We start from the raw sequence: 26,019 nt of genomic DNA on the forward strand, positions 1-26,019 counted from the left end.
ACATTTTTTTTTTTTCTTTTTTCAGAAAGAAGGTTTAGAAAAGCAGAAGCCTCATGAAATCCCTACTTACCATGGATAGGACTGCATCCTTTGCAGGGTTACATTCAGTTTATTTACTGAAAAGCACCTGTGGAATTAACAGTGACATAGATATTTATGTTTTACTTATATTTGATGACCTTCTGTGTAACTAATGGCAAGGAAATTTATTTCAGTAAATTTTTTTATTAATTATTATTATCAAGTATTATTTATCATTAGCATTATTTATAACAACAACAATAATAATAATAATAATAATAATAATAATAATAATAATAATAATAATAATAATAATAATCTACAACATGAAAGTGCCGTTTGATTTGTCTTCGTCGAGCTGTTGCTGTGGGACAATGCTTTCATTGCAAGTACGACATTCAGTAAAAAACCATTCATGACATTGTGCAAATAGTATAAGCAGAAGACATGAAGGACAGATTTAAAGTTACATTATAATTAGTAGACAATCTGAGTCAAACACACAATTAGCCCTATATCAGAAAATGTCTTAACCAGTCACATATATTAAGATTTGTTAATTATGTTATTTGAAAATAAAATATTATTTGTAGACATTCGGTATTCTAAGTGCATAATTTCCGTATTTTGTTTCACCGATCTGAATGCAAACTGTGATTAAGAAGGAAATGTTAAGTGTGACTTGACTTAATCAGTTTGGTTTTTCTGATGATGAATTTCTTTCTTTTGTTTGTTGTCTTTGTTTGCTTTCTTTTGGTCAGTGAGTTTGGGAGCAGATGATGGGGACAGTCCGTTTGCCAAAGAAAATACAGAGAGACGTTTGTCAGCTCAGCTTGTCATCTCTTTCATCTGTCAAGAGAACATGACTTTCAGCAGAGGAAGCCAACCTTCCTCTGTGACCTAAAGGTCATTGTAGCAATGCTCCAGTTTGGAAATGAACAGTGTAGAAAAGCAGCATCCTGCGTATCAGCTCCCCAAATTCAGCTTATTTTTTTTCCCTTTGTGATTTAGAATTTAGTCCCCACTGCTGACTGCTTTTGAGCTCATGACACCATTTCAGAAGGGTTTGTGCTGTTTGATTTTTTTTGTGGAATAGATTGGGCTTCTGATCTATGTTTACCTATTCTCGTTAAATCCCATACAGCCAAAGCAAACCCAACAGTAATGTAATGCTGATGTATGGCAATCCTTAAAATAAATCGCAAACAGGTAGATTGATCATGTCAATTCCGGACCTCAAAATTTCCTAGAATTGCTGTGTGCTGCAGCTGATATGAAAAGTGAGGAACAATTTTCATTATTTGTACCAATGAGGGGTTTATGACCTGGACTGTCTCATACAGTTATGGGCTTCTTTTTGGATTGTTTTTAACAAACATGGGATATCAGTGGACTTATTTTCACTACCGAACATTACAGAGCACCAACAAAGAGTTGTCATTATCGTTACTACTGTATATTCAACCCTAAACCTGTCTAAAGCCCTGCAGTCAGAGTGTAGACCTGCTGCTGCCTTTGTTGAATGAAAACAAAGACTGCAGCAGGTGTGAAATAGACAAAATATTTAATTGTAATTGAAGGATCTGGTATTAAAAGGCTTAATGAATTAAAATGAAGTGTGAAAATCAGACACGTTGCAAGCATGAGGAGTATTTTTTTACCTTTGCTGGATAATGGCTTCTTCATAAGTTCAGTTACAGAATGCAGTAATGGTTTTATGTTTCATTATCATTTTCTGCATCTCACACTCACTGCATAAACGTTCACACATCATTTCAGCTCATTGCACCTTGCTGTGTGACTTAGCCCTCTATTTAAAATCATTTACCACTGTCCAAGTGAGGATGAATGAAGTCCCAAATCCAACATACAGTTAAAGGATCTAAGCATGTACATTTAAATATGCACCTTACTTGCTTATACGTGCTATTAACAAGTATCACAGCAGCCCAGCAAGGTTGCAGCATCCAACAGCTTGTTACCTTGATTAGGTAGTACCACCATCTCTCAAAGGAGCACTGCTGTGAGGTGCAACACTGCGGGTTTTTTCCATTAAGACAATTAGTTTTGTGCAAAGTACAACAATTTTATGGACTGCTATATTTAAGCCTTGTTCTCACTGCAGATGTACAGTACGTAGGTTGTTGTGGGAATTCCTTGCATCTTTTAAGTGTTTAAGTGCACACTATGACATCAAGATCACAGTGTAATAAACCAGACTGTTTTACGAACAACCATTGTCCAAAAATAAATATATATATATAGATATATATATATATATATATATATATATATATATATATATATATATATATATATATATATATTAGGATGCCATGAATTAGTTGCACACTAAAAATATTGAATATTTAACTAAACTCACTGTCCCAACATTTAGTTAGCAACCTTTGTTTAATAATGAGCATCTCTGAGCTATTTATTTTTAATAGAACCTCCTCCACTCCATATAACCTCTTCTCGCAAATAAGAACACTGTCCACATCCAAAGTTAGTGACTGTGTGCTATGTCACATCCATTAGTTCTAAAACCCAAGAAAGACATTTGGAAAATAATGCAGTAAAGGTCTGAAATATTTGACCTCATGAATCAACTGCAATTCAACTACAACTTATGTTACTAGATAAAGTTATACTATTTTGTTTTTGCTAAGCAAACTATGAAGAGAAAGTAATGCCAAGAAAATAGGTCTGCATTTGTTGGTGTGGGAGTATTCCAGAGTAATCAAGATTCCAGCAAAATCCTAAAAGCCAATGCTGGCAAAATGTGAAGATATATGCTGAAGAAATACAAACTAAGGTTGTGTCTAGACAGATCAAACTGCAATATTCAGTCATAAGTTCGTAGGTTGTAAGCTAAACCAACTAATTTCATTAATTTGGATTTTCTATCCTTCTGATTTGTGGAAAAAAATGTCATAATTTTAAAACATATTTAAGAAGCTCAATATTTAGTTCCCGATTATTTTCCTTGAATACTTTGTTTGATAATGTCTAGGAATGACCTCTTTGAAGGTGCAGGCCATGATGCTGAATTCCAGTGATTAAATTTGATTTAATCACTGCACCTTGTTCTCACTGCAGATGTGCAGCAATGTAGGTCACTACAAGCATTTTTTACATCTTGATAAGAAACAAAAACGTTCCCTAGACAAAGAAGATGGATGGATGGATGGATGTACGCATGGATGGATGGATGTACGGATGAATAGATGGATGGATGGATGTACGGATGGATGGATGGATGGATGTACGGATGTTTTTGTTGACTTATCTTAACCATTCAGACACAAAAGTCCTGTAAGAGCCCTAGGTTTTGTAGGTGTTCTATTCACTCTTTGCGACTCCACTGTGGTTTTACAAATATTTCATTGAGTCAAACAGGTGTGTTACAGACACAAAGGATAGCTTGAGAAAGTTTGTCTTTTACTCATCAATATGTTTACCTACACTTTTGTTACTTCATCATGTTCTTTGTTATATGTTACATTTACCCCCCTCACCCACGTTTTGCATATTACTGTCTCATGACTTCATCCAGCTGTTTTGTTTTTCCCCTGGTGCTGTCGGGGGGATTGTACAACCTACCATTTCTTTACTAAATATTTTATATTTCTGAATCAATTATTGAAAATCCTAAATGAGCCACAGCCATCCACTCAGCTCTTCATTTAATCTTCTAAATGATTAAGCAGTGTGGGGGCAGAGAAAGGAAATGAAGAAATGTTGATATACTAAACTTTGTGCTTCATTGTGGTATCAAACCCCTGCAAGTTGTTTGATTTTGAATGAGTCTGAGATGGTGTGGCTCCTGTGGTCCAATCCAAACATTTTACCTTTTTCACTGTGTTAACTGTGATAGAAAAAAAAATGCTGATGGCTGATTTTGACCTTTGTGTTTGGCATTCAGGATTTCTGAACATACAGTCTTGGCCTGACAACATGACAGACTTAAGTGTTTTCTCCAATCTGGCAACTATTGGAGGAAGAGCATTGTACAGGTACAAATCTGATCACAGTTTTCTCTTGTTTTTTTTTTGCCTTTTGTTGACACATTGCTTTGAAAAATTGGACAACATATGCTGGACATAAAATAAAGAGGACTCAGTGACTGTTGTGTTTAGCTCTTTAGCACAGGTGCATGAACAAAATAAAGCAAGTATTAGCATTAGCAGGAAAAAACAATAACCTCTACCTACCTTCAATCACCACTCACAAAACTATTAAATAACAAGTTCATGAGCTACAAGTTACACTACTATTAATATTATTATAAGATAAATATTAGTAATCCTTCTTGACATGTTTTGTTTCTTCTTTTTGTTTCTTTCTTGTCCTGCTCCTCTCATCTACCCTTATTTCCTATCTGGCCCTCTTTATCCTCATCCATTCCTTCCTTACAGTGGAATCTCCCTGCTGGTGTTAAAGCAGCAGGGCATCTCATCTCTGCAGCTCCAGTCCCTAAAAGAGATCAGTGCTGGGAATGTTCACATTGCAGAGAACAGCCAGCTTTGTTACTACAGCACCGTCAATTGGACAAGACTGTTTCGCACTGGAAACCAAAAGGCCCTCATTCGCAACAATCGCAGCCCACAAAAGTGCTGTAAGTTGATACTTACACATCATCACAAACACTGTGTGCTGAAATAGACAAATGATTTGACTTCTCTTGCTGCATGATACAGATATGGAACTATTTCAATATTTTTTTCCCTTTTTTATCATACACATCCCGTCCATTCTGAAAAACAAGCTAATAAAATGTGACCAAATAAATTAACCAAAATGGTACCAAACAATTTAAAGATGACCTCAATTACAGCAATAACTCTTCACAATAAAATAGTAGCTTGAGATATGGGTTTAATTCGTTCCATGACTGATCGTGTCAGTCACACTACTTGTAACTCATTTTCCCCATCTAATCATTTTAACATCAATTTAACCCATTCCAGCCTTGTAAAGATGTCCCACACCCCTCAAATATGAAAAAACAATCAATCAGTAGACATGTATACTCTACCTGTGCATGATACATTATTAATTAGACACTTAGAATATGATGAAATATAATAAGACACACAAAAAAATCACAAGCACACACAAGCTACATCTTTACTCTGCTAATGAGAAGCAGTCTTAGCTGATTTTGTATCCATCCAGTAGCAGTGAGATGCCAAATGAAAATGTGGACAGAGCAATAGCTCATATCACAAAAAACATGTGTTGAGAACCTCATATCTCAAGGTACTACTTTATTTAGTTGTCAATATATTTCATTATTATTGTATTTCTGTTATGATTATTACAAGAATATAGTTAGAGACTTGATCAGTATGGAAAATAAATAATTTTGTACTACTTCTAATTAATAATTGTCTGAAACAACTTGTCCCAAATAATTGGATGAAGAAGCTCAGCCCCAGTCCATCGTGGTGACCAAATCCAAACAATAAGATTGGTTAATCTGTGCCACTACCTCTCTGTCTGCCTTCTGCTCTGAAAGTGGTTGATGCCCAACTTTGAGCATCTCCACTGGAATTAGTGAATTTGAGGGAAGATATATCGGAACAGATCTGTGACCCACAAGAAAGATAAGCAACTCAAGAAGCTGATTGCAATCATCATGTCTGTAAGAAAATGGATGCATGGACGGTTAATAAAAGAGCTATCAGTTTTTCTTTCTAATGAAATGTAACCTTTAAAAATCCGCTGAAAGCCTGGAATATTGGACACAACTCTTATCCAAAAGGATAGCATATATAAAGAAAACCTACACTTCATCCATCAACTTCATAAACTGTGACTTTTTGTATTTATTTCATTCCGTATCACTTGTCACCATTGAGAGTGTTTCTGGCCTGATGTTTTATAATGTTATGACAAAATGATGTCCTTATTTGTAAAAATGTTTAAAAAAAATACAATGTCAGGAACTAATTGAAAGAGTTACTGACATGACAGTTATATTTAAACAAAATGATGAGATTGGTGTTCTTCAGCGGCCACAGGATTTTATTGAGGGGAAAAGAATATGTGCCATGGATGCTGTAGAGAAATTAGAGAAACTGTAGTTGTAATACGACTACAATTGCATCATAATTGTATTATGATCTCAATGATCTTAATAATTTTTAAATTAATATTAGAGTTCTAAATTACTAAAATTCCATAACTAAGCCAGAAAAAAATGATGACAAGGCAAGGTCAAGGCAAGGTATGGCTACAAGAAAATATTAACATTCATTAAATGATGAGGGAATACTTTTTATTACAGATTTTAATATATCCTTGACATAAGGATATATGCATAATGATACATTATGCATTAATAAGCCTGTATTTGTATTATTTGTATCACACCTTTTCACTGTTCATGTGCTTCTTTCACCTGGGCAGTTTCTTACTGTTGAAGAACACACACACACACACACACAGACACACACACACACACACACACACACACACACACACACACACACACACACACACATACACACACACACACAGTCTCTCTCAAGTGACTATGAAGATTGGGTCAGATTCAGGAACACACACCGTTCTCCTTGACATGTCTCTGTGTGTGTATCGGAGTGTGCATTTGTGTGTCTACACTTGACTGAGCCTAGCAGGATCTGATGAAGGTTGAGTCTCACACACTTAAGAGGAGAGTGTGTGAGATTCTATATTTAAAACAAATACGCAGCATGATCGTTAACATTGTCAACTCAAAGCTACAGGGTCATTAGATTGATTTCCTGCTTGATCAGTGCCTTTCCATCCTGTGTTTGTGTTTCTTTCCTTTATATTTTGGGTTTACTATGTTCTGGTTTTCTTCCACAAAAGCATTTAAATTAGATTGATTCTCATTAACAGAGGTACTGACTGAGAAGTGGAGTTAGTTCTACTGCTCTCAGGGATGGTTTGAATATAGACAATAAATTTCACTCTATTGTACAAAGTTGAGCAAACAGCAAGACTAACCATTAGTATTCCTTAACCGTTCACCCTTGAATAGTATCCTTGATAAATTTTATTCAGTCAAAAGGTCCACATACATCTTGTCTGTTTTACTTGCAGAAAAGCAAATATACTTTTGAGTAGAATTACTGCAAGTGACATTCAAGAAGTATGATGGCAGCAAAAGCTTTTCAGTTTCAGAAAGACATGAACTCTTTTTTTCTAATCAATGGGGGCAAAGAGACTCCAGAAGACTTTGGAAGTGATTCTGACTTTTTTGATTTATTTATTAAAATTTTTATAATTTCTAAAAAATTTTCCACAACGCCTTCATTTGGGTCCGATCATGAGCTGAACTTTACATAACTCAACATTCACAGAGGGTTAACCAATGAGTACATGGCGGGGGCCATAACACCTTCCCCTTAATACACAAACCAATAGGTTTTGTTATGAAATCCCATACGCAACCATCCAATATTACCAAATGTTATCAATGTCTCTACAACCTGGATAATGAGTCTGCCATTATGTTATCCGGAATCGTTTGATTTACAATACAGTTCAGGAACAATACAGATGAAAGAGGTCCCGTGTTCAAATCCTGGATGAGCCCCCATTTATGTGACTATCCTTAGCTCGTGGTGGAAAAGGGAATGGAACATAAAACCATTTTGAGATGGTTAACGTAGAGTTATTAATTAACACAGTGTAGTTTAATTGAAAAACAAAACGAGGTGTGAAAACCAAACGATGGGTGCTGCTCAACACAAAGAAAATAATGTAAGAAATGAAGACTCACTAAAACAGAGCTGATACATTCTTACGAATAAGTAAACCGAAACAAGACAGACAAACCCAAACTCTGAACAATTACTCGGTCTATTTACTACTAAAAAAACAAAAACAAGAATACATACAAGGAAAGTCAACACCCCTAAGCCTAGTGTATTCTGACAAAATAAGACCTACCCTTGACTGTTACATTGTCAGTTTTTGAATCTGGTATCCCTGGCTCGTCTCCTCACATAACTCTAACGTGCCTCCGTTAACACAGACCAGATCACATTCCTACAGCATCAAGAGGCACATGGCGAGCTGTGTAGCAAAGGTGGCAGCTACCTCGACTGTCACACTCGCGGGGCTTTTAAAGCTGAGACTCCGGCCACATCCCAACGATTGGTGGATAGACACTGGACGTAACCAATCAAGGCCAGAATATTGCAGGAGCGAGACGCTGAGGTCCACACCCCCTTCAGATAGGTCCAATCACGGGTTGGGGGCGACACACTGCACTTTAAATAACTCAAACAACATTGACAGAGAGTCAACCAATGAGTGCACAGAGGGGGTCGTAACATCCATCTAATTATATAATTTCCTCCGGGATTAATAAAGTATCTATCTATCTATCTATCTATCTAATCATCTTGTGGTATTCAGAAAGGCATCTGACATGTCAAGACCCACGGGCTTTTGCTTTCCAGACATGTCAGAAACATCTAAAGTTGGTATCTTTTTGATCTAGAAAGTGCTGTATCGCTAAAAAGCCACCCAACTCTGTCTCTTGTGTTTATTTCTCCTTTATTCATTTCTTCACACCCTCACTGTCTTCATCTGTCCTTCTCTCTGGTCAATTTTCCCAGAGGCACCGGAAACCCAACAGAGAGGGTTTTCTCTAGTGAAAGGCAATACTTTCATCCTCTTCCCTCAATAAAAAAACAAAAAAACACTGCATTTCTGTTTCCTCCATATATCTGTATCCTTATGTGTGAATTTTTAAGCCTTTTGAGCTTGGCTGTAGCTGACAGTGAGGCATAGCCCCTGGCTTACATATGACCAGAACCTTGAATTCAACAGGGATCCTTTCTTTTATTACCAAACCAAGAAAGGAGCAAAGATGAGAGAAAAGACTGTTTTAAAATCCGTCAATACAAGGGAAAGAACATCAAATGCAGATGTTATGATAATAGTTCCTTATGTATCTGCAGTGCGATGAACCTGTTAAAGTCGTTTTGTCACTGTAATGCTCTCAGATGTAGTCACCTTTGTAGAGCTAAGAGCTGAGGGGGGATAAAAGAACGAGCGAGATATAATAGAAGCAGACACAAGAGGGGAACTAACTAGATGTAATGGCTTGAAACTGTTGATACTACTTGAAAAACAGTGATGCAGAAACAGAATGGACATAAAACAGATTGTTCACTCTGAGTGGGCTGGTAGAAAGGGGTGATATATGTCTTTGACTAGATGCAATCAAAAGAAAATCAAGCACATGGAAAATAAAGGTGGTTTACTATGGCATTAGAGAACTACTCATCACCTGCTATGGATCTCTTGAAATCAAATACTGATGTTTTTTAAGGTAACTCTTTGCTTTTGTTATTCAATCTTGTGAAATGCCCTTAATGGTTGTGTTAATTATTGAACTGAATTAGAAAGAAGAAATATATTTCCAGGTTTGAATTTTCTGGACTCTCATCAGTAGGTCTAAGTCAACACGTTAGCATAGCTCTCACTTTCTGGATCCAACCGTACCAATGCTTTTCCACTGTTAGCTCATCATTTTTATACTGAAGGAGCAGCTTGATGTCTGCTTTGCCTCAGTTATTGGAACCGTTGTTTTGGAAAGTCATTTCAACATGAGTACACCTTTTATAGACTACAACAAAATAACAGCTGCTGTGTGTAGGTGGACAAATTTATTGGAAAAATGAGCCCACACAAATTGCATGTACCTTGGTAAATTTGGACCTGTCTCTTCTTATAAGCAATAGGCCATTTTGGGATGAATTTATAGGTGGCTAATTAAAGCAAATTAGTGCAGATGCTGAGCATAAACCCTAAGTCATCAAAGCAGAACAGCATCCTGCTTGACTTCAATTGTGTGGTCTTAATGTCTTTCATTTTGCCTGTAGCTAAGGAGCACATGGTGTGCAACCCACTATGTTCGGATGCAGGGTGTTGGGGTCCTGGCCCAGACCAGTGCCTTACCTGCAAATACTACAGCCGTGGACGAATCTGTGTCGATACCTGTAATCTTTATGAAGGGTGAGTCACATTTATGCACACATATCAACACAACCTTCCCATATAGTACCGATGTGTGGTCTATTATCATGATGGATGGATGGAGTCAATTTTCTTCATGTAACCAAGTTTTTGGAGAGAATTAAACATTTTCTATCAGAGGACAAAGTGAACTTAAAGAGATATGCTATTGCTGCAAAGACAATGTGGATAAGCATTATTTTACTGCCTTCTTCTTGAGAAAATATTGACCAAAGATTTGTCATTGCATTTATCTGATTTTGTTTTTTGCATGCTTAAAAGGTTTACCGGTAAGTAAATATAAAAGTAAAGTAATTACAGTTCAAGCACTCAAGTGTTATTTTTATCAGGCTTCTTCCTTCATAACCATGAGAACATGAAAATTCCCACATGAAAATTCCCTCCTTTGGATTGTCTTTAAATCAGCAAGAAATGGTGTTAATACTAAAACGTCATCTAAGAACAGTTTGGGTGGAAGTCACAGACCAGTCTGCCCTTGTACCCCAGCAATTAGTTTTTTTAAAAATAGAGCATGACCAAAATTTGACAATTTGTGGTGTGGCTTTGTAAGGGTAGCATACTTGACAAGATACCCAAATTGATCTCATCACTTGCTGTGTGCACTTTTTGTGTCAGGCTAACCAAAATGATCGCTAATTTGGAAAGTAAACGGAAAAAGCAAAAGCATCTCTTTTCAAGAGGAATGAAATATATAATAAAACCGTCAATGACATTCAATTTCACAATTTCAGAGCTAACTGCATTCTTACGCTGTTTATTTATATCATGCTAGTTTGAACAACTCTGTGGGTAGACCAAGGACAAACACTGCCTTGTCTCGGCCAACAAAATACCCACAATTCTAAGAAATTCCTAGAATCAAAATACTCAAACAGGGATAATGAGAGATGAAATGGTCCTTTCTTTGTTGTTTTTCACCTCAAACTCCCTATGCTTGCATTAATTTTGCCTGGAGAAAACTATTGAATTTGCCCATACTTTCCAGTCTGCTAATGTTTCTTAAATGTGCATTGCTGTGTTCACAAAGGGAATAAAATCTGTCCAATAGTATTCATGATCCACCGTCATATCTCAGGCTGCTTCATCATGACACGACTGTATCTATGACAAACTACGATTATCAGAAAAACATGTTTGCTTGAATTTTTTTTTACTTTATTCTTTAAAAGCTGGCAATTTGAAATTCATCGAAATTGTTTCCATGAATTTGAAGTCTGCCACATTGCCTTTGATTTGATTATTTATTTATTTTTTCACGTTTGGTGTACTGGACATTGATTTGAAGGTAATCCCAAATTGTATGGAGTTATAAAAATAACCTTTTTTCACAGTCGCTGACCTCATTTCAAAGTAATCTAATGATTGATAACCCCAGCTCTATATCCACCTTCATAGCAGATGGATATAAAGCATGTTTTGCATTTTAAAAGCAGATTGATGCCTTGCTTCTAATTACTGTTGGAGCAAATATATATAGGCCTCATCTTAAGCAAGCTGTAATCATCAGTCTGTTTTAAGCCTGAGTTTGGATTAAAAATCCATGACACTAACTATTGTATTTCTATTAGGGATCACCACCACATGCTCTCAGACAACAATGTGAAGGTTATCAATGTAGCAAAGATCAAACTGATTAATTTATTAAGTTTTTGACAGAACCCCTGCAAGAATAGTTTCAGGAGCATACAGCATCAGGATATTGTGATCAAATCAAGGACAAACACATTAAGATGTGTTTGTCCTTGATCATCCCCTACCAGCTATCAATCAATCAATCAACTTTTATTTATATAGCACTTACTTACATCTGAAGACATTTCAAAGCGCTTTACAGATAGAAAGCCAACAATGCCCTATGAAGCGATGAAGAGGAGTGGTTGAATTATTAAGTAATCTTCTTCGTCTTTTGGTGAAGGACCTGCTTCATAACTTGCTCATCAAAACTAAAATAAACTCAAGGCTTTAGGTTCAACAGTAATGTTCCCTTTACTTTGACAAATATTAAAGATTTTAAAGGCACCCCTGTTGAGTTTCAGAAGAAGGGATTCCATTACTTTGAAATGAAATTTAGCTTGATGTCATTAACCTCGTAAAGAGCACCTCCCTCCCAACAACACACACACACACACACACACACACACACACACACACACACACACACACACACACACACACACACACACACACACACACCTTCCACCTGTATTTTTTTTAAACAATATTTTAGGGGGGGGGGGTTTGTCCTGCAGAGCTTCTGGAGAACTGACTAAGGTCAGAGTCTAATCTTGATCAAAAGATCTTTGGTGGCCGCATTAAGGAGGCATGAGGAGGACCGGAAGATGCTGTTTGGGCAGGGGGGCTAGGCGTGTCACTGCGTGTCACAGTCACAACTTGCGCACGGGGCCACGCCCTGCCTACCTGTCTACCTGCACATCCATACCATCCACTTTGGAAATGTTAGCACAATGAGCACATCACACACACACACACACACACACACACACACACACACACACACACACACACACACACACACACACACACACACACACACACACACACACACACACATATATATGCTGTATGCACCTGAGACTTTGCCACACCACGTGTTTCTTAAGATACAATGGTTTAAAAATGTAATTCATGATTGTGTTTGTTACGTGGTTATTATCTATCACTGAACTCAATCATGTTGTCCCTATCTTTGTGACATGATCTTTACTCCTATATAATGTCAGCAGTACAGCAAATCTTATCTAACAAGGACGATTTGAAAATTTGTAGATCTTTCGTTATGTTAAATGTACATATGGAAGACTGCATGTAATTTAGAAATGTACATTTTTTCACACTTTGAAAGAAAGTCTATATGAATTTAATCTCAGTTGTTCATGTAAACATTCAGAATGTAGATACATATCTTCTCAGTGGTTTCATGAAATGTTATTGAAAATGATGAAGGCAATATTAACCATACTATTAATTTTTTCAGCAAAAGCACGGGTGTTCTTGCATGGCTTAAGTCAAGGAAATACTTTCAAACAAATGTTCATATTGCACAAAATGCGTAAAAAGTTTAATATTCACTGTCAATGTAGAGTATCTTTGTCTCACACGAGAGAAAACACAGAGCAGTAGAGTGCTGCATAGCATCACACAACCACTCATTAGTCTTAAGAATTAGCGATATTGTCCAGCTACATTACAGCTTGTATTATTTCAACCAGCTTTCACACAAACAAAGCCTGAGTCCCCTGACTGGAAGGTTTTGTATAGACCAGAAGATGAATAATTAGTACTTATTTAATTTAGATTCCACTGGGATCTTTTACTAAGATTCAAACTTGTTTTCCCTCGCTGACTAAAATAACAACAAAGGTTTTTTTCTTTGTTCTATGGTGACAAAGGCAAAATGTCAAATTTCATGATTCTGCTGTGCCATTTTAATGTTCTGGGTTTATACGTAAATGGAATACAAAAATTGGATAACAAGGGAATTTATCTAATTAATTTTCCAAAAAGCAGCATCTGTGTTGTACCATTCAGAAGTGATGTCCTTCTGAGTGTAGGTATTGGCTTCCACCAACTAAACTTGATATCAACATTATTCCGATTATTCAGACACTCTACTTTTTTTTGTCCATAACTTAGATAAGACTTTTTTGGAACAGTGAATTAATGAAAGAGGTGAATCTGCTTCGCAACTGCTTCAAAGGTCTTTGACAGGATGAATGTACTTGAAGTGAGAAGTAAGATGATTTTTCTTCTGAATCACATTTCCCCTCCCATTAAAATCCTCTGCCTCCTTTCCGCCTCCTCATCCCTCAGGGACATCCGAGAGTATGCCAATGGGTCAGTGTGTGTGGAGTGTGATGGCCAATGTGACCGAGCAGAGGATGAATCTCTGACCTGCAATGGACCGGTAAGCTTGTTTGTGACAGCATTAAAAAAAATCTGTTCAAGTGTATGCTATTCTCCAGGGCAATTAAGATATAGCGAGTCAGTATCTTCATGTTACAATGTAGCCGCAAGAGGGCACAAGCCAGTGTCTTATTGTGCCAGTCCCAAGCCCGGATAAATACAGGGGGTTGTATCAGGAAGGGCATCTGACGTAAAATGTTTGCCAAATCAAACATGCGAATCAAATCTATGACTTCCATACCGGATCGATCGAGGCCCGGGTTAACAACGACCGCCATCGGTGCTGTTCACCTACAGGTTGCCTGTGGAAATTGGACTACTGTTGGTCTAGAGACAGCGTCACTGAGAGAAAAGACAGGGGATCATGCTTTGACAAGCTCTTCATTTGGCTGCCTGTTGAAAGTTTTGACTATGAAAACCAAAAATGAGGATTGATTTTTCACCATCTGGAAGTGGAAGTCGGACTTGTGCATACCTGAGAAAGAGTGGATTGAAATAGACATTCTCCAAGAAGTTGTCACACAAATAGACCACTTAAAATTTATACGGGGAATCTTTGCTTGTAACAGCATTCCTGTCATATACTGTACTGTATGTTACACATACACATCGGCTGGACCAAACGTTCATTGCACTGTAGTGTAATTTAGCTCAGTGGTTTTTTAGTATTAAAAAAATGCACCCACACACAGTAATATGCACGCACATTAATTGCTGCATATGGTAAGGTACTTAAAGAACCGAGCTCATCCCTACATAAAGCTGACAAGAGCAGCGGGAGTTTTCGTTTGCATAATTAGAGCGAGGTGAATACATGTTCACATGCAAGCTACAAAGGACACATACACAGAGGCACTAGAGTGTGCACACTCACACACACAGACATGCATAGATGTAAAACTATGCACAAGCACTACTTCTGATTTAGTATGAACAAGTGCTCACACACACTCATCCACTTGCCAGAACATCTGGTAGTTATTTGCATTTCCTATCATCTTTTTGCCCTAATCACCCCTTGTTTACGGAGAAATTTTTTCTTTCTTACCTGTAGTCCTTACGTGTCAAGTACAGTATGTGTTAGTGTTTTACTTTTTCTTGCTAGTGTGCAATTTGGACATTCATGTAAGTGGATATGCGACTCCAAAGCGTGGTTGTTGATTTGATTTCTATTCAATGTGCTTATGTATGACTGTGTGTGTTGTTTGTCAACGAGATTTTCTTCAGGCCCACTGATGATAGGAAAGCTGTTTGGGATAGCTTTTCATCTCTCCTCTTCACTCATCTCCTCTCCTCTCCTACCTTCTTTCACTTATATTAGCTCTATAAATCCTGTGCTAGGCGGATTGTTATGGTCATTGTGTGTGCTTTGAGCGATGGTTATTATCTGTCTGCTCTGCTCACACTGCTTTATGCAACTAGTCCGTTCTCTCCCTCCTGTCCCTCTCTCACTCTCTCTCTTATTCATACTATATCTCACTTGCTCCCACTGCCTCTGCTTTTAGGTGCTATTCTGCATCCATACCTGCCGTCTCTCTTCCTTTGCTTCTCCTTATTACTTGATCATTCTTTTTTTCTTTCCCTCGTCTCTTCTTTCACTCTGTTCACCTTCTGTCTTTTCTCCTTGTTATCTCTATTTCATGCTCCGTCTTTTACTGAAACGCAGATGCAGGAGCAACAACTTTATATATAAAGCTGCTAGAGACCTGTGCTTGGCCAGTAATTTATGAAGTAATGTAACAATCCATCAGTCTACATTACAAAATGAGGCTACTGCAGATATTTCATCCTCTAAATTTGTTCAAGGACAGATTTGCCCTGTATACCCAACTTTGTGATGCCAGGTATAACTGCATTATATCTTCTACACACAGAAAGTTTTGAAACAAAATCAAGGTGAAACTGTCTAAACAGCTATAAGATCTGTCCAGGAAGACTTACATTCACGTGTAATATTCACCAGTCATGGAGAAAACCTTACAGGTAGTGAGAACCGTCTGCTTTTGCCATTTTCATCATTAAAAATGCAATGCAATATTAAAAGCGCAGACTTGATCTGACTCATGCCACAGAGCATCATTATTATGATTGCAGTTGCTTAGCTTTCTCAATGGCAAACTCTGTAATGGTTACACAGAAACTGTTTTCTACAATACTACTTTATGTTTTGAAAATGAAAATAAAAGTGAATCGATTTTCACTTTTGCCAGGGCCCAGAGCATTGTGTAAAATGCCTCCATTTCAAGGATGGTCCGAATTGTGTGGAGAAGTGTCCCGATGGCCTGCAAGGTGCCAACAGTTTCATCTTCAAGTATGCAGAAGCCAACAATGAATGCCATCCCTGTCATATAAACTGTACCCAGGGGTAAGTACAGTTAGGACAAGGACTGTTCATTAAGTGTGGAAAAAAGGCAAACCAAGACATTTCCATTATTTAAAAAAAAAAAAAAACATGAATCACTTCTTTCTACTTTGAGTCACTTTACCAGAAAAAAAGATTAGACATTCAGATGTTTTTTTTAATATACTGTAAATTGGAGATAATGATAAAACAATGTATGGATTAATAAAATTTGGTGTTCTGTTTTGTCTTACATTTTCAATGTCAACACTAGCATAAGGTGAACTAGATGCCAAACATAAATCTTTAATCTAAACCAGTGCTTCTCAATTATTTTCTGTTGTGCCCTCCCCAGCAAGAACAAAACAATTTGCATTCCCCCGCTCTCCACTGCGGCTATAAATAATATAATTTTTCTTTAAAATTGTTATAAGTACAACTCTGTAAAACATTGTATCCTTATTAACATTAAACAAAAAAAGAAATATAGTTCAATTTATAACAAAGAATAATTGTATTAACATTATTTTTTAGTCTGTAACAAAGTTATACGTGCATCAATTTGCCTTAAATTATAAAACCTTGTTTGAACTGTAAACATTTTTGACACTTATTGCATGATTTGATACTGAAAAATAAAATTAAATAAAGTCAATAAATAATAATTTAAAAAAAACAAATTAAGTTCATCAACATTAACTGAGGAGCACAATATATAAAACACCTTAACCTACAAAACAAAAATGAATAAAACAATTTGTGATCTTTTATTTTTAATCAAAATGAGGAACTCAGGATTAATGGCTACAGTGAGCTTGTTTGGCAGTGCACAGCTTTTCGGGTTTGAGGTTTCAAGCATGATACTGAACTCTCAGCTCCTGCTCAATACCACCTTATATAATGCTAACAGAGCTCGTTGGTTTACTGAAGTAGCATTCATAAAGTGGGATGACTGCTGGCAATATTCGGCACGTTTTCGCTGAAAAAAACTCCAGCGGCATATGTGATTGGGGTGTAGTGTCTTTGGCTTCCTGCTGTCCGCTGCCAGCATTTTTAGACATAGTAAACACACAGGTCTCTCCTCGTCTTCCACTGTAGTCACAGTGTGAAGCCCAGCGCTACGGACGCTTCGTCATAGTTCCCCGAGCTACTACTCCCTGCGCACTCCTGACAATGAAAGCGCCACGTCCAACTACTGTAGTGGATGTGCAATTACACTTTATTCTAGCGCAGCATCGCACTGCGCCCCCCCTCACTATTTGAGAAAAGGTGATCTAAACCAAACCCCAGATTGATTCCTTAAATAAGGAATAATAGAAATATTTTCAGTAATTTTAGACTGTAGCTATTACTACCATTATGTCACATACTATGCAGTGGATGGTCCCATAACTGAATTGATTGTCACATACAGAATCAAAGCTGAGACTAAATGTAGCCTCAGATACCTGCTAAAGCCAGTTTGATGGCAGGGGACACAGTATGATTTTTATTAACAGTGACAAGGACAATGACCGAGGACAAGAATACACTGGAATCCGGGACTAGACAGAGGGGAAATGGCAAAGAGGAGAACCACTGCCACCACCCCCATCAGTCTGTGGGTGGTAGGGGGTGGTTCGTATTCCCTTAATGCCCAAGAGGTGGTAAACCTCTTTCAAAAACTTAGAAGTCAAATTATACCCTTGGTCAGTAACCACCTCCCAGGGAATTCCCACCCTTGAAAATAACTATCAAACAATTAACAACCGGGCAGCTCTTAACTTTTTCTGAAGGGAAAGGCTTCCAGATATTTAGTGGCATAATCTCCTATAACTAGGAAGTATCGGTGGCCGGATGAACTCCGTTCTAAGGGACCCACAACATCTATAGCAATACGTAAATAGAGCTCATTTATCACTGGCATTGGTATTAAAGGGGCCCTGTCACCTTGCTTTCTCGGAGCGGTCTGTTGGCATTCTGCACTCGTTTTACAGTAGTCTGTTACTCCAAGGTACATTTATGGCCAATAAAATCGTGCAGCAGTGCAGGATAAGTTTTTGTCTGACTCAAGTGTCCTGACCAGGGAATTTAGTGTCCCAGGTGCAACACTGTGGGTCTCAAACCTTTTGGTACCACCAAATGATCACCTAAACTGGTGCGTCTGTACAAAATCTGTCCCTTAATAACAAACATTTCCTTGTCAAGGACAGAAGCCTTTGTAGACTCATCCACACTCTTCTCAAATAGTTTCTTGAGTGTGTCATCCTGTCTCTGTAATATGCTGATGTCATTTGGCAAAAGATGAGAACCTATTTCTGGTAATGTCGGGTGGAATTCTATCTTACTTCCATGCACCTTATCTTGACATCTCTGTCGGCAGGTTTTCCTACCCTTACTCTCATTTGCCACCTCCCCAGCAAATGGTAGCTCCTCCCACACTGGACTTAAATGTAATCGTTGGGACCTAGTGACTACCATTGCTTTCTGGTGGCTGTCAGAAATGCCATGTGTGAGACTAGTACTATCAGGATACTGGTAATGATTTAACAACTCATAGAGTATTGGCAAATCTCTTCCCAAGACTATGGTATAGGGTAATTTTGCTACCACACCAACAGTGAGAATGTACTCTTGCCCATCTATCTGAATAGGTCTTTCAGCAGTTGGATAAATATTGCTGTCCCCATAAACACAGGTCACGTTAACTTTGCCTGCCTGTACCAACATCTGATTGGGCAAATGGTCTTTTCTAATCAGAGTCTGGATGCTCACGCTCACACCTACGGACAATTTTACCGCAACCAATTCCCCTCTGTTACATGTTTTAGGTTCTTGGAGGGAGCTGGATAACCTGGAGGGAGCCCACTCAGACACATAGGGAGAACATATCAACTTGCACAGATAAGAATTAAACCTTTAGACCCTTCATACTGCGCCACCGTGCTGCCCTTAGCTTCGTTTCACTATACATAAAAAGATAATTATCCTCAGCTGGACTTGCTGTACCTCAAAAGAGAGTGTGCAGAGTCTTTAATTAGACAAAAGTTAGTACAGAGAACATATACGACTCATTGTGCTAGCTTGGCTGGCCTTTTATTACATTATCATCGCGCTAATGAGCCCATAGACCACTGTAGTTCACCAACTAGATCTGTAATTGACAATATATCGACAAACTACGCTATTTTCTGCAGTGATGGAGTACTCACTGAGTCTTCTTTTCAGTCTGTAAGTGCATTTGGCTTTCCTATGAAGAGTGACTGACAAGCACACATTATCCTTTCGATCTTCATGTACAGCAAACAAAATTGCGACTGACCTACTTGAAGGAACATAGATTGACAAGCAAAATCAGAAAATGAGCCAGAAGAGAGAAACAATGAAAGCAAGAGAATAATTCAACATTCATTTTACGTTAACTCTACAGTGATCTTTGAAAACCCTTTGTATTGTACCGTAATTTAGCTTTGTAATCTGTCCCTTTTCAAAATAAGACAATTTGAGGTAGCAATATTTGAGTTCAGAGTTCAGGTCAGTGTTGAAGTACCTACTCATGGCTGCAAACCAGCTATTAAAAGTAAAGTACCAATAAGTGAACGTAGAACAATAGAACAGAAAAACCCTGAGCAACAACAACCCTTAACAGAGTCTGACAAATGTTTTAATGTGATTAGGACTGACACCCAAATACAGGAAACACAAGGTTTTTGTGAATGTGTTTACCTTTTCCCTAGGTAAAATTCAATTAGAAGCAATAAAACACAACAAAATCTATATTGATATGATTTGATGACAGATACAATCTGTAAATCCACTCGGTCACAGTGAACTTGTATGTAACACCTCCAGTAATCAGTGTTGATCCATGATCTGATGTGAAGTCATATGCTTTTCAGAATAGATTACAAGTTTCTGTACAACCACAGGAAACATGCCCATTTACATAAACTCGGTGACAGTGACTGATCTTTAATATAAGTATGTAGTATAGAGAAGAGCAAGTCATTTATACAATCCATCCTATTTAATTCATCAAGTCTTGTGTAAATGGGATGGTGAAAGCGTAGCAAGTTTGTGAAAGAAAGTTTAACAGTGAAGGACCACATGACGAACAAATTTTTTTGCTGAAAAGGCTTTGTTAAAACTAGGGTTGAGCCTGGTATTTATTTCAGATGAGTATCCAATACGGATAAAGCAGTTTTGATGAGTATGAGCACGATGTTAGTAAAACTCTTCAAAACTTGTGCTCGTTCATCCACTCGGAGCCTATCCCAGCTGGCATAGCTGAAGGAAAATCCTCAGAACTGACTGTCATCATGCTCTGTGATTGGCCAGTTACACACAGCGCCCGCCCCTGCCAACAGACACACATCACCGCAGCCAGAGCTGTCGCTGCCCCACTCTCGCACACAAACACAGACACTGGCTGATCTGTCAGTGCATGGTTTCACTGTAGCTCAAGTTGTTCTTCTTTTGTTTTCTTCAGCTTGTCTCTATTTCGGTCTATTTAAGGTTACTTGGTGAACTTGTTTATTGTTTTGTTTTATTGCACATTTACGGTGCATTTGACCAGATAGAGCTGAAAACTGAGTTCATAAAAAACTTGTCCTGTGAAGGATTCCTTTACTATTGTAATCAAAAGCATTGAATCTCAATTATGAGGCTGTTGTGTAAATAGTCATTCATATTCTGAGTTCCTAAAAAATATGTTCTGATCCATCCATATCAATTTCAGACTTAAAATTATGTACCAATTGAAGCCCCACCCATTTCCCGTCAACCACACCCACTTCCGGTTTAAACCCCACCCATTCCAGGTACAGATACGGATACAGATGATTTAGTTGGTTGAACAGATAGACAGTGGTGTACTTGCTCATCTCTAATTAAAACCATTACTTGCTTTATTTATCTGTTAAAAGTTCTTATTTTTCTCAGAAAGCAATGTATAAAAATGAATGGAGTTCCGAATGATTGTTCTGAATTTTTATACTGATTATAGGTGCATTGGACCAAGATTGCAAGACTGCATTGGCTGGATGGACAGGTACTGTGGATTATCTTTAGACTCTTAACATATAAGCACATGCTTTCTGCACACACAACAACAAAAGTAAGGTCAATGATTAATGAGTACCTCTAAGGCTCAAAATCTCTGGCAATATCTTTAATGTGTTTTGGTGCATCTGTCAAAGACAGAGACAGAGAGAGAGAGAGAGACAGAGAGAGACAGAGAGAGAGAGAGAAACTTGGTTCTTGGTAAGCTGATAGCACTTTAGATAACGGATAGGGCAAAATGTTGCAATTTAAACCAAATTAATTTCTTGCCAGAAACAATTTGGCATCAAATGTCACAAAAATGTTTGGGTTGTTTATCTTTAGGATTGAACTAAAAGAACAGGATGAGGCAAAGTGATAACCCGACATTGATATACTGATGGATCTGGACACCTCTAGGACAGTGAGACAGCCAAAAACTAAGTCATACAAACAATCCAGCAGTACTCAGAAGTGCAGGGTCAGCATAGGACATAGATGGACCCACTGATGGAATAGACCTAACTACCCAGCTTCACTGATCAATGTTCAGTGTTCAAAATGTTTTACCGAGGACAATATATACCGAAGAGGTTACCTAGAATTTCAAAGATAATTATCATGCCTTCTGGAGAACTTCCCAGATTTCAACTTTCACTTCTGAAATAGTATTTTAGACTGCCAACAGGATGAAGGGGCTGGAGCCAAATGAGTAATATAGCTATCAGCTGACCCGGCAAACAGATCAGCTATTATCAGATTGTAGATAGCTGTGGCAAGGATACAGCAGTAGAGGCATGGATAAACCCAGGCTTAGCTGCCTCCTCTGAAGTGTCGTACATCTAACAAATCTTTTACCTGTCAGAGGCATTGCATGACCAAAAAATGGCTTATCAGAAATGTGATTACACTAAGCTTTCAAATGAGATCTTTTCTCCTGGCATTAACATACATCTTGTGCGGGGATTGTCTTGATATCTGATTAAACTGGATTAATTACTTCCTGTCACTTATGTAATAATAAGTCTGCTGAAATTGACAATACCTTGTCTAATCCATTCCATGTTGGTCCTGTTTTTCCATGCAATTCAAAAATATCAGCACTCCCTGATATTATCATCCCATTCCCTGATTCCCTTCATGTTCAACCCTTTTAAGATTCAGATGTATGTAATGATGGGGAAACATTGGATTGAATTTGGTCAAACGCATCACCGGTCACACACAAAGATGGATTTAATGGTGCTCTTTAAAACCGTGTGTCTTGAGTTTATTTTTGTATACCTTTGTTTCATCTGATCAGTCAGATGATTTCAGTCAGAAAGAGCATGTACACGAAGCGTGTATAATGCATTATACGTAAAAGGGTCGCAATGCCGCTGTGACATCAGGTCATGTAGCACATCATCGATGTGACCCCATAGTGTCTGTAGTTAGCACACTACTATCACACATTACAATCACTAAAAATAGTGTCTTTTACACTTTCCATGAAGCCAACTGAGAAAAGATTTTATGGAGTTTATCCTTCCAGGATTTGATGAACAGTCTTGAATGCCTGACCAAATGAGGATATTTTCATTGGTGCAACAAATAAATAAAAGGAACAGGGGAGGTGGGCCAATATGCTGCCAACCCAACCCTTCTCTTCTTTCATTTTTGAACTAATTCTACAGACCACTTGGGGAGAATATCAGGAAAATTATTAAGGAGTTGCTTTTTGTTTTTGTTTTTTTTCAAGTGACAGTGACAGCACATTGCTAAGAATTCACTTTGATTATTTTCTTGTTTTTGATCTCAGTCTCGATTTTAATGATATGCCATGGATGAGTACTTGTTCTCAAATGAACCTTAGTAGAAAAAAGGTGGGAGATTTTTAAAGGATGACCCACATAAGCATTTTTTTTTAACTTAATTGGATAAACATGCTAACTTCTATCTTATTATTCTCATCCTCCCTGCTCCTAACCAAATTAAAGTACGTGACTACTCTTATATAACCTACTTAACTTGTTTGCCCTGACCCCAACTCCCCTCAGTATTTCTGTTGTCCTGGGTATTTTCTCAATCCTTGCATCCTCTCTTGTCTTCATCATCTACTTATTTTCCTCCTTCTTTGCCCCCTCTGCTTTCTTGTCTTCAGAACCCCTCTGATCGCAGCAGGGATAATCGGTGGCCTCTTCATGGTGGTGATCATGGTGCTCAGCATAGCGGTGTCTGTGCGCCGGAAGAATATCAAGAAGAAGAGAGCCCTCCGTCGCTTCCTGGAGACAGAGGTGAGCCTATAGTACTGAAAGATAATGCTGTAAGAAGAATGTAAGACCAAATGTAGCATGATTGATCCTGGTTTTAAGAAATCAGCTGCAGCTCATGCACTTAAAACCTTTAATATTGTAGACATCTTGAATATAACTGACAGTCTTTAAGAAGAATCTCTAAAAACCCCTCAATGTTTGAAGAGAACAAAATGAAAACACCAGAAACAACTGCAGATGTTAATATATCTATGATCACATTTTTTGTGTGCTTATGCCTGCTTTGGGCTTATGGTGTAATGGGATGTGTGTTGGTGTGTTTGTGCACTTACACACATACACAGCACAGGATTTAAGACAGAAAATCAAAACAAACAAATCATGTCTTCACACATTAACTACAGAGATGAAGAAATTGCCTTAAATTGAGGCTTAGATATTGACTTTGCCATGGTTTGCAGGAGAGGACACCTATGAAATGATAAACTGTGGCATTAGAAGAGGAGAAGCATTCTTCCTCTGTGTTAAAACAAGACTCTATCCTGATGCACCTGGTTTCATTGCTTTGTGGCTCTTCAGAGCATACAAATATCATATTTGCTGACATGTTACATAATTTTAAAAAAAGTAGCTCTCTTGTGTCACTTATGAGGGAATCTAAATTACTTTATTAGGATGATGTCTGTAGTCATTTATCTGAAGATATAATATGCTGCGAAGTAGGATGAGGTGAAAGGGTATTAAATTGTATTATATATATAATAAATATATATTTTTATTGATCATGTCGAGTTGAATGTGAAGTCCCATATTTATAAAAATACGTGAATTGCTTTGAATTTCACATTATGTGGATATCCTTCTGATGAAGTAACTGATTACTCATTTTCACAGCAACTTTTATCCAGAAGAGTATCAGTTAGGATGATATTAGCTGATTAATTAATCTTTTTTTTTTTAATCAAAACTGTCATTACTTGGAAAATATTATAGTTGTTAACCTCTCAATTTTAAAATTGAACTGCACTTCTAAAACTTATTCAATTTAATTTTAAATTAAAAGAAAATTAAATAGCAAAAACTCTTTTCACAAAGGAACAAATTGACAAGGAACTGCAATCTTTTACTACAGTGGTATATCAGGTAAAAATACATACAAGTATGCTTTTTATATGTGGGGAATTTAAGTCGGTGAATTTATTGTAACCTTTCAGAACATATTAAGATAAAGCATTATTCATGCAATCTATGTAGTGACTTTCCTAAAGTCAGTATAGAGTTTTGGTGAGAACAAAGTGTGTGGCTGGATTTCAGCTTTAACAGATGACATCTTGGACAGATCCCTGAACACTGGAGAAGCATCAAGCAGTGTTGGCTGTATGGATGGATAATTTTGAGACTTTATTGTGTTGTGTATGTTTGTCTGTTTGTGTGTGGGTCCCTCCCCTCCCATTTCCACCCTGTAGAGACTGATTTATTATTCTATTTGAATGAAGAATGACTCTTTTTAATCAAATGGTAACCCCAAGCCAGAGGGACAGAAGCTCCTAACCAGTCAGACTGATTTACACTCTCTCCCTCTCTGTGTCTTCCTGCCTCAACACCCCCACCCCCCTGTATTTCCGCTCTTTCCCTAACTCTCCTTATATTGCTCTCTTCTCTCTAGTGCTTTTGCATCCTTGTGCTAATTCAGCTCCTCACTTTTCCGTCTCTGTCTAGTGTTTGTTGTTTCTGCCACTGTTTCTCCTCCACTCCACATTTTCCTTCGTCCCTCCCCTCATATAATGTTTCTCCCTCTCCTGCTATTAAATCTGTTCATTCCTCCACTTGAGCCGTAATGAGACAACAAAAGTGTCAACTCCTTTTCAGGCTCACAATTATCCACCACCCCCGCCTCTGCATTTCACTCTTCCTCCACCGTCTCTCTCTCCTGTTTACCTATTGCCATTTCTCATTGTGATATTGAAATGGTAATGACAATGCAGGCTTTGGATATGTAATTTTAGGAAAACCATCTCATTATCCCACTTTCACTTTCATTTTCAGCAGTTACAAATTAAGACGAGCTATAGTCAAACAAATTCCATCATAGGGTTACAAATAAAGTTTAATTACATGAAGTAAATGTTGAATTGAAAGATCTTAAAACAGGATTCTCTCACTTAAAAAACTCGCCTGAGGGCCTATGTAAAAAAAAAAAATCTCTTAAGGGTCTTATGTGGTTACGTTGCAATAATTACCAACAACTTCATGACTTATTTGTCTCCTGCATGTGTCCTTAGCTGGTGGAACCTTTAACACCCAGTGGAACAGCACCTAATCAGGCCCAGCTTCGCATCCTGAAAGAGACGGAACTAAAAAGGGTAAAGATCCTCGGTTCTGGGGCCTTTGGAACTGTTTACAAGGTAA

General features: G+C 37.7%; 1 protein-coding gene across 1 annotated transcript in view; it reads left to right on the forward strand.

Moving 5' to 3' along the window:
• Nucleotides 1-26,019, forward strand: part of LOC137604705 (receptor tyrosine-protein kinase erbB-4-like) — a 271,599-nt gene that overhangs the window by 203,582 nt on the left and 41,998 nt on the right. The window contains exons 12-19 of the mRNA XM_068328679.1: nt 3,950-4,040; nt 4,443-4,642; nt 9,918-10,050; nt 13,903-13,996; nt 16,206-16,360; nt 21,321-21,365; nt 23,499-23,631; nt 25,893-26,015. Coding sequence (XP_068184780.1) covers nt 3,950-4,040; nt 4,443-4,642; nt 9,918-10,050; nt 13,903-13,996; nt 16,206-16,360; nt 21,321-21,365; nt 23,499-23,631; nt 25,893-26,015 — 974 coding nt within the window. The remainder of the gene's footprint in view (nt 1-3,949; nt 4,041-4,442; nt 4,643-9,917; nt 10,051-13,902; nt 13,997-16,205; nt 16,361-21,320; nt 21,366-23,498; nt 23,632-25,892; nt 26,016-26,019) is intronic.

This window comes from Antennarius striatus, chromosome 12 (genome assembly GCF_040054535.1).
Source record: "Antennarius striatus isolate MH-2024 chromosome 12, ASM4005453v1, whole genome shotgun sequence".
NCBI lineage: Eukaryota > Metazoa > Chordata > Actinopteri > Lophiiformes > Antennariidae > Antennarius > Antennarius striatus.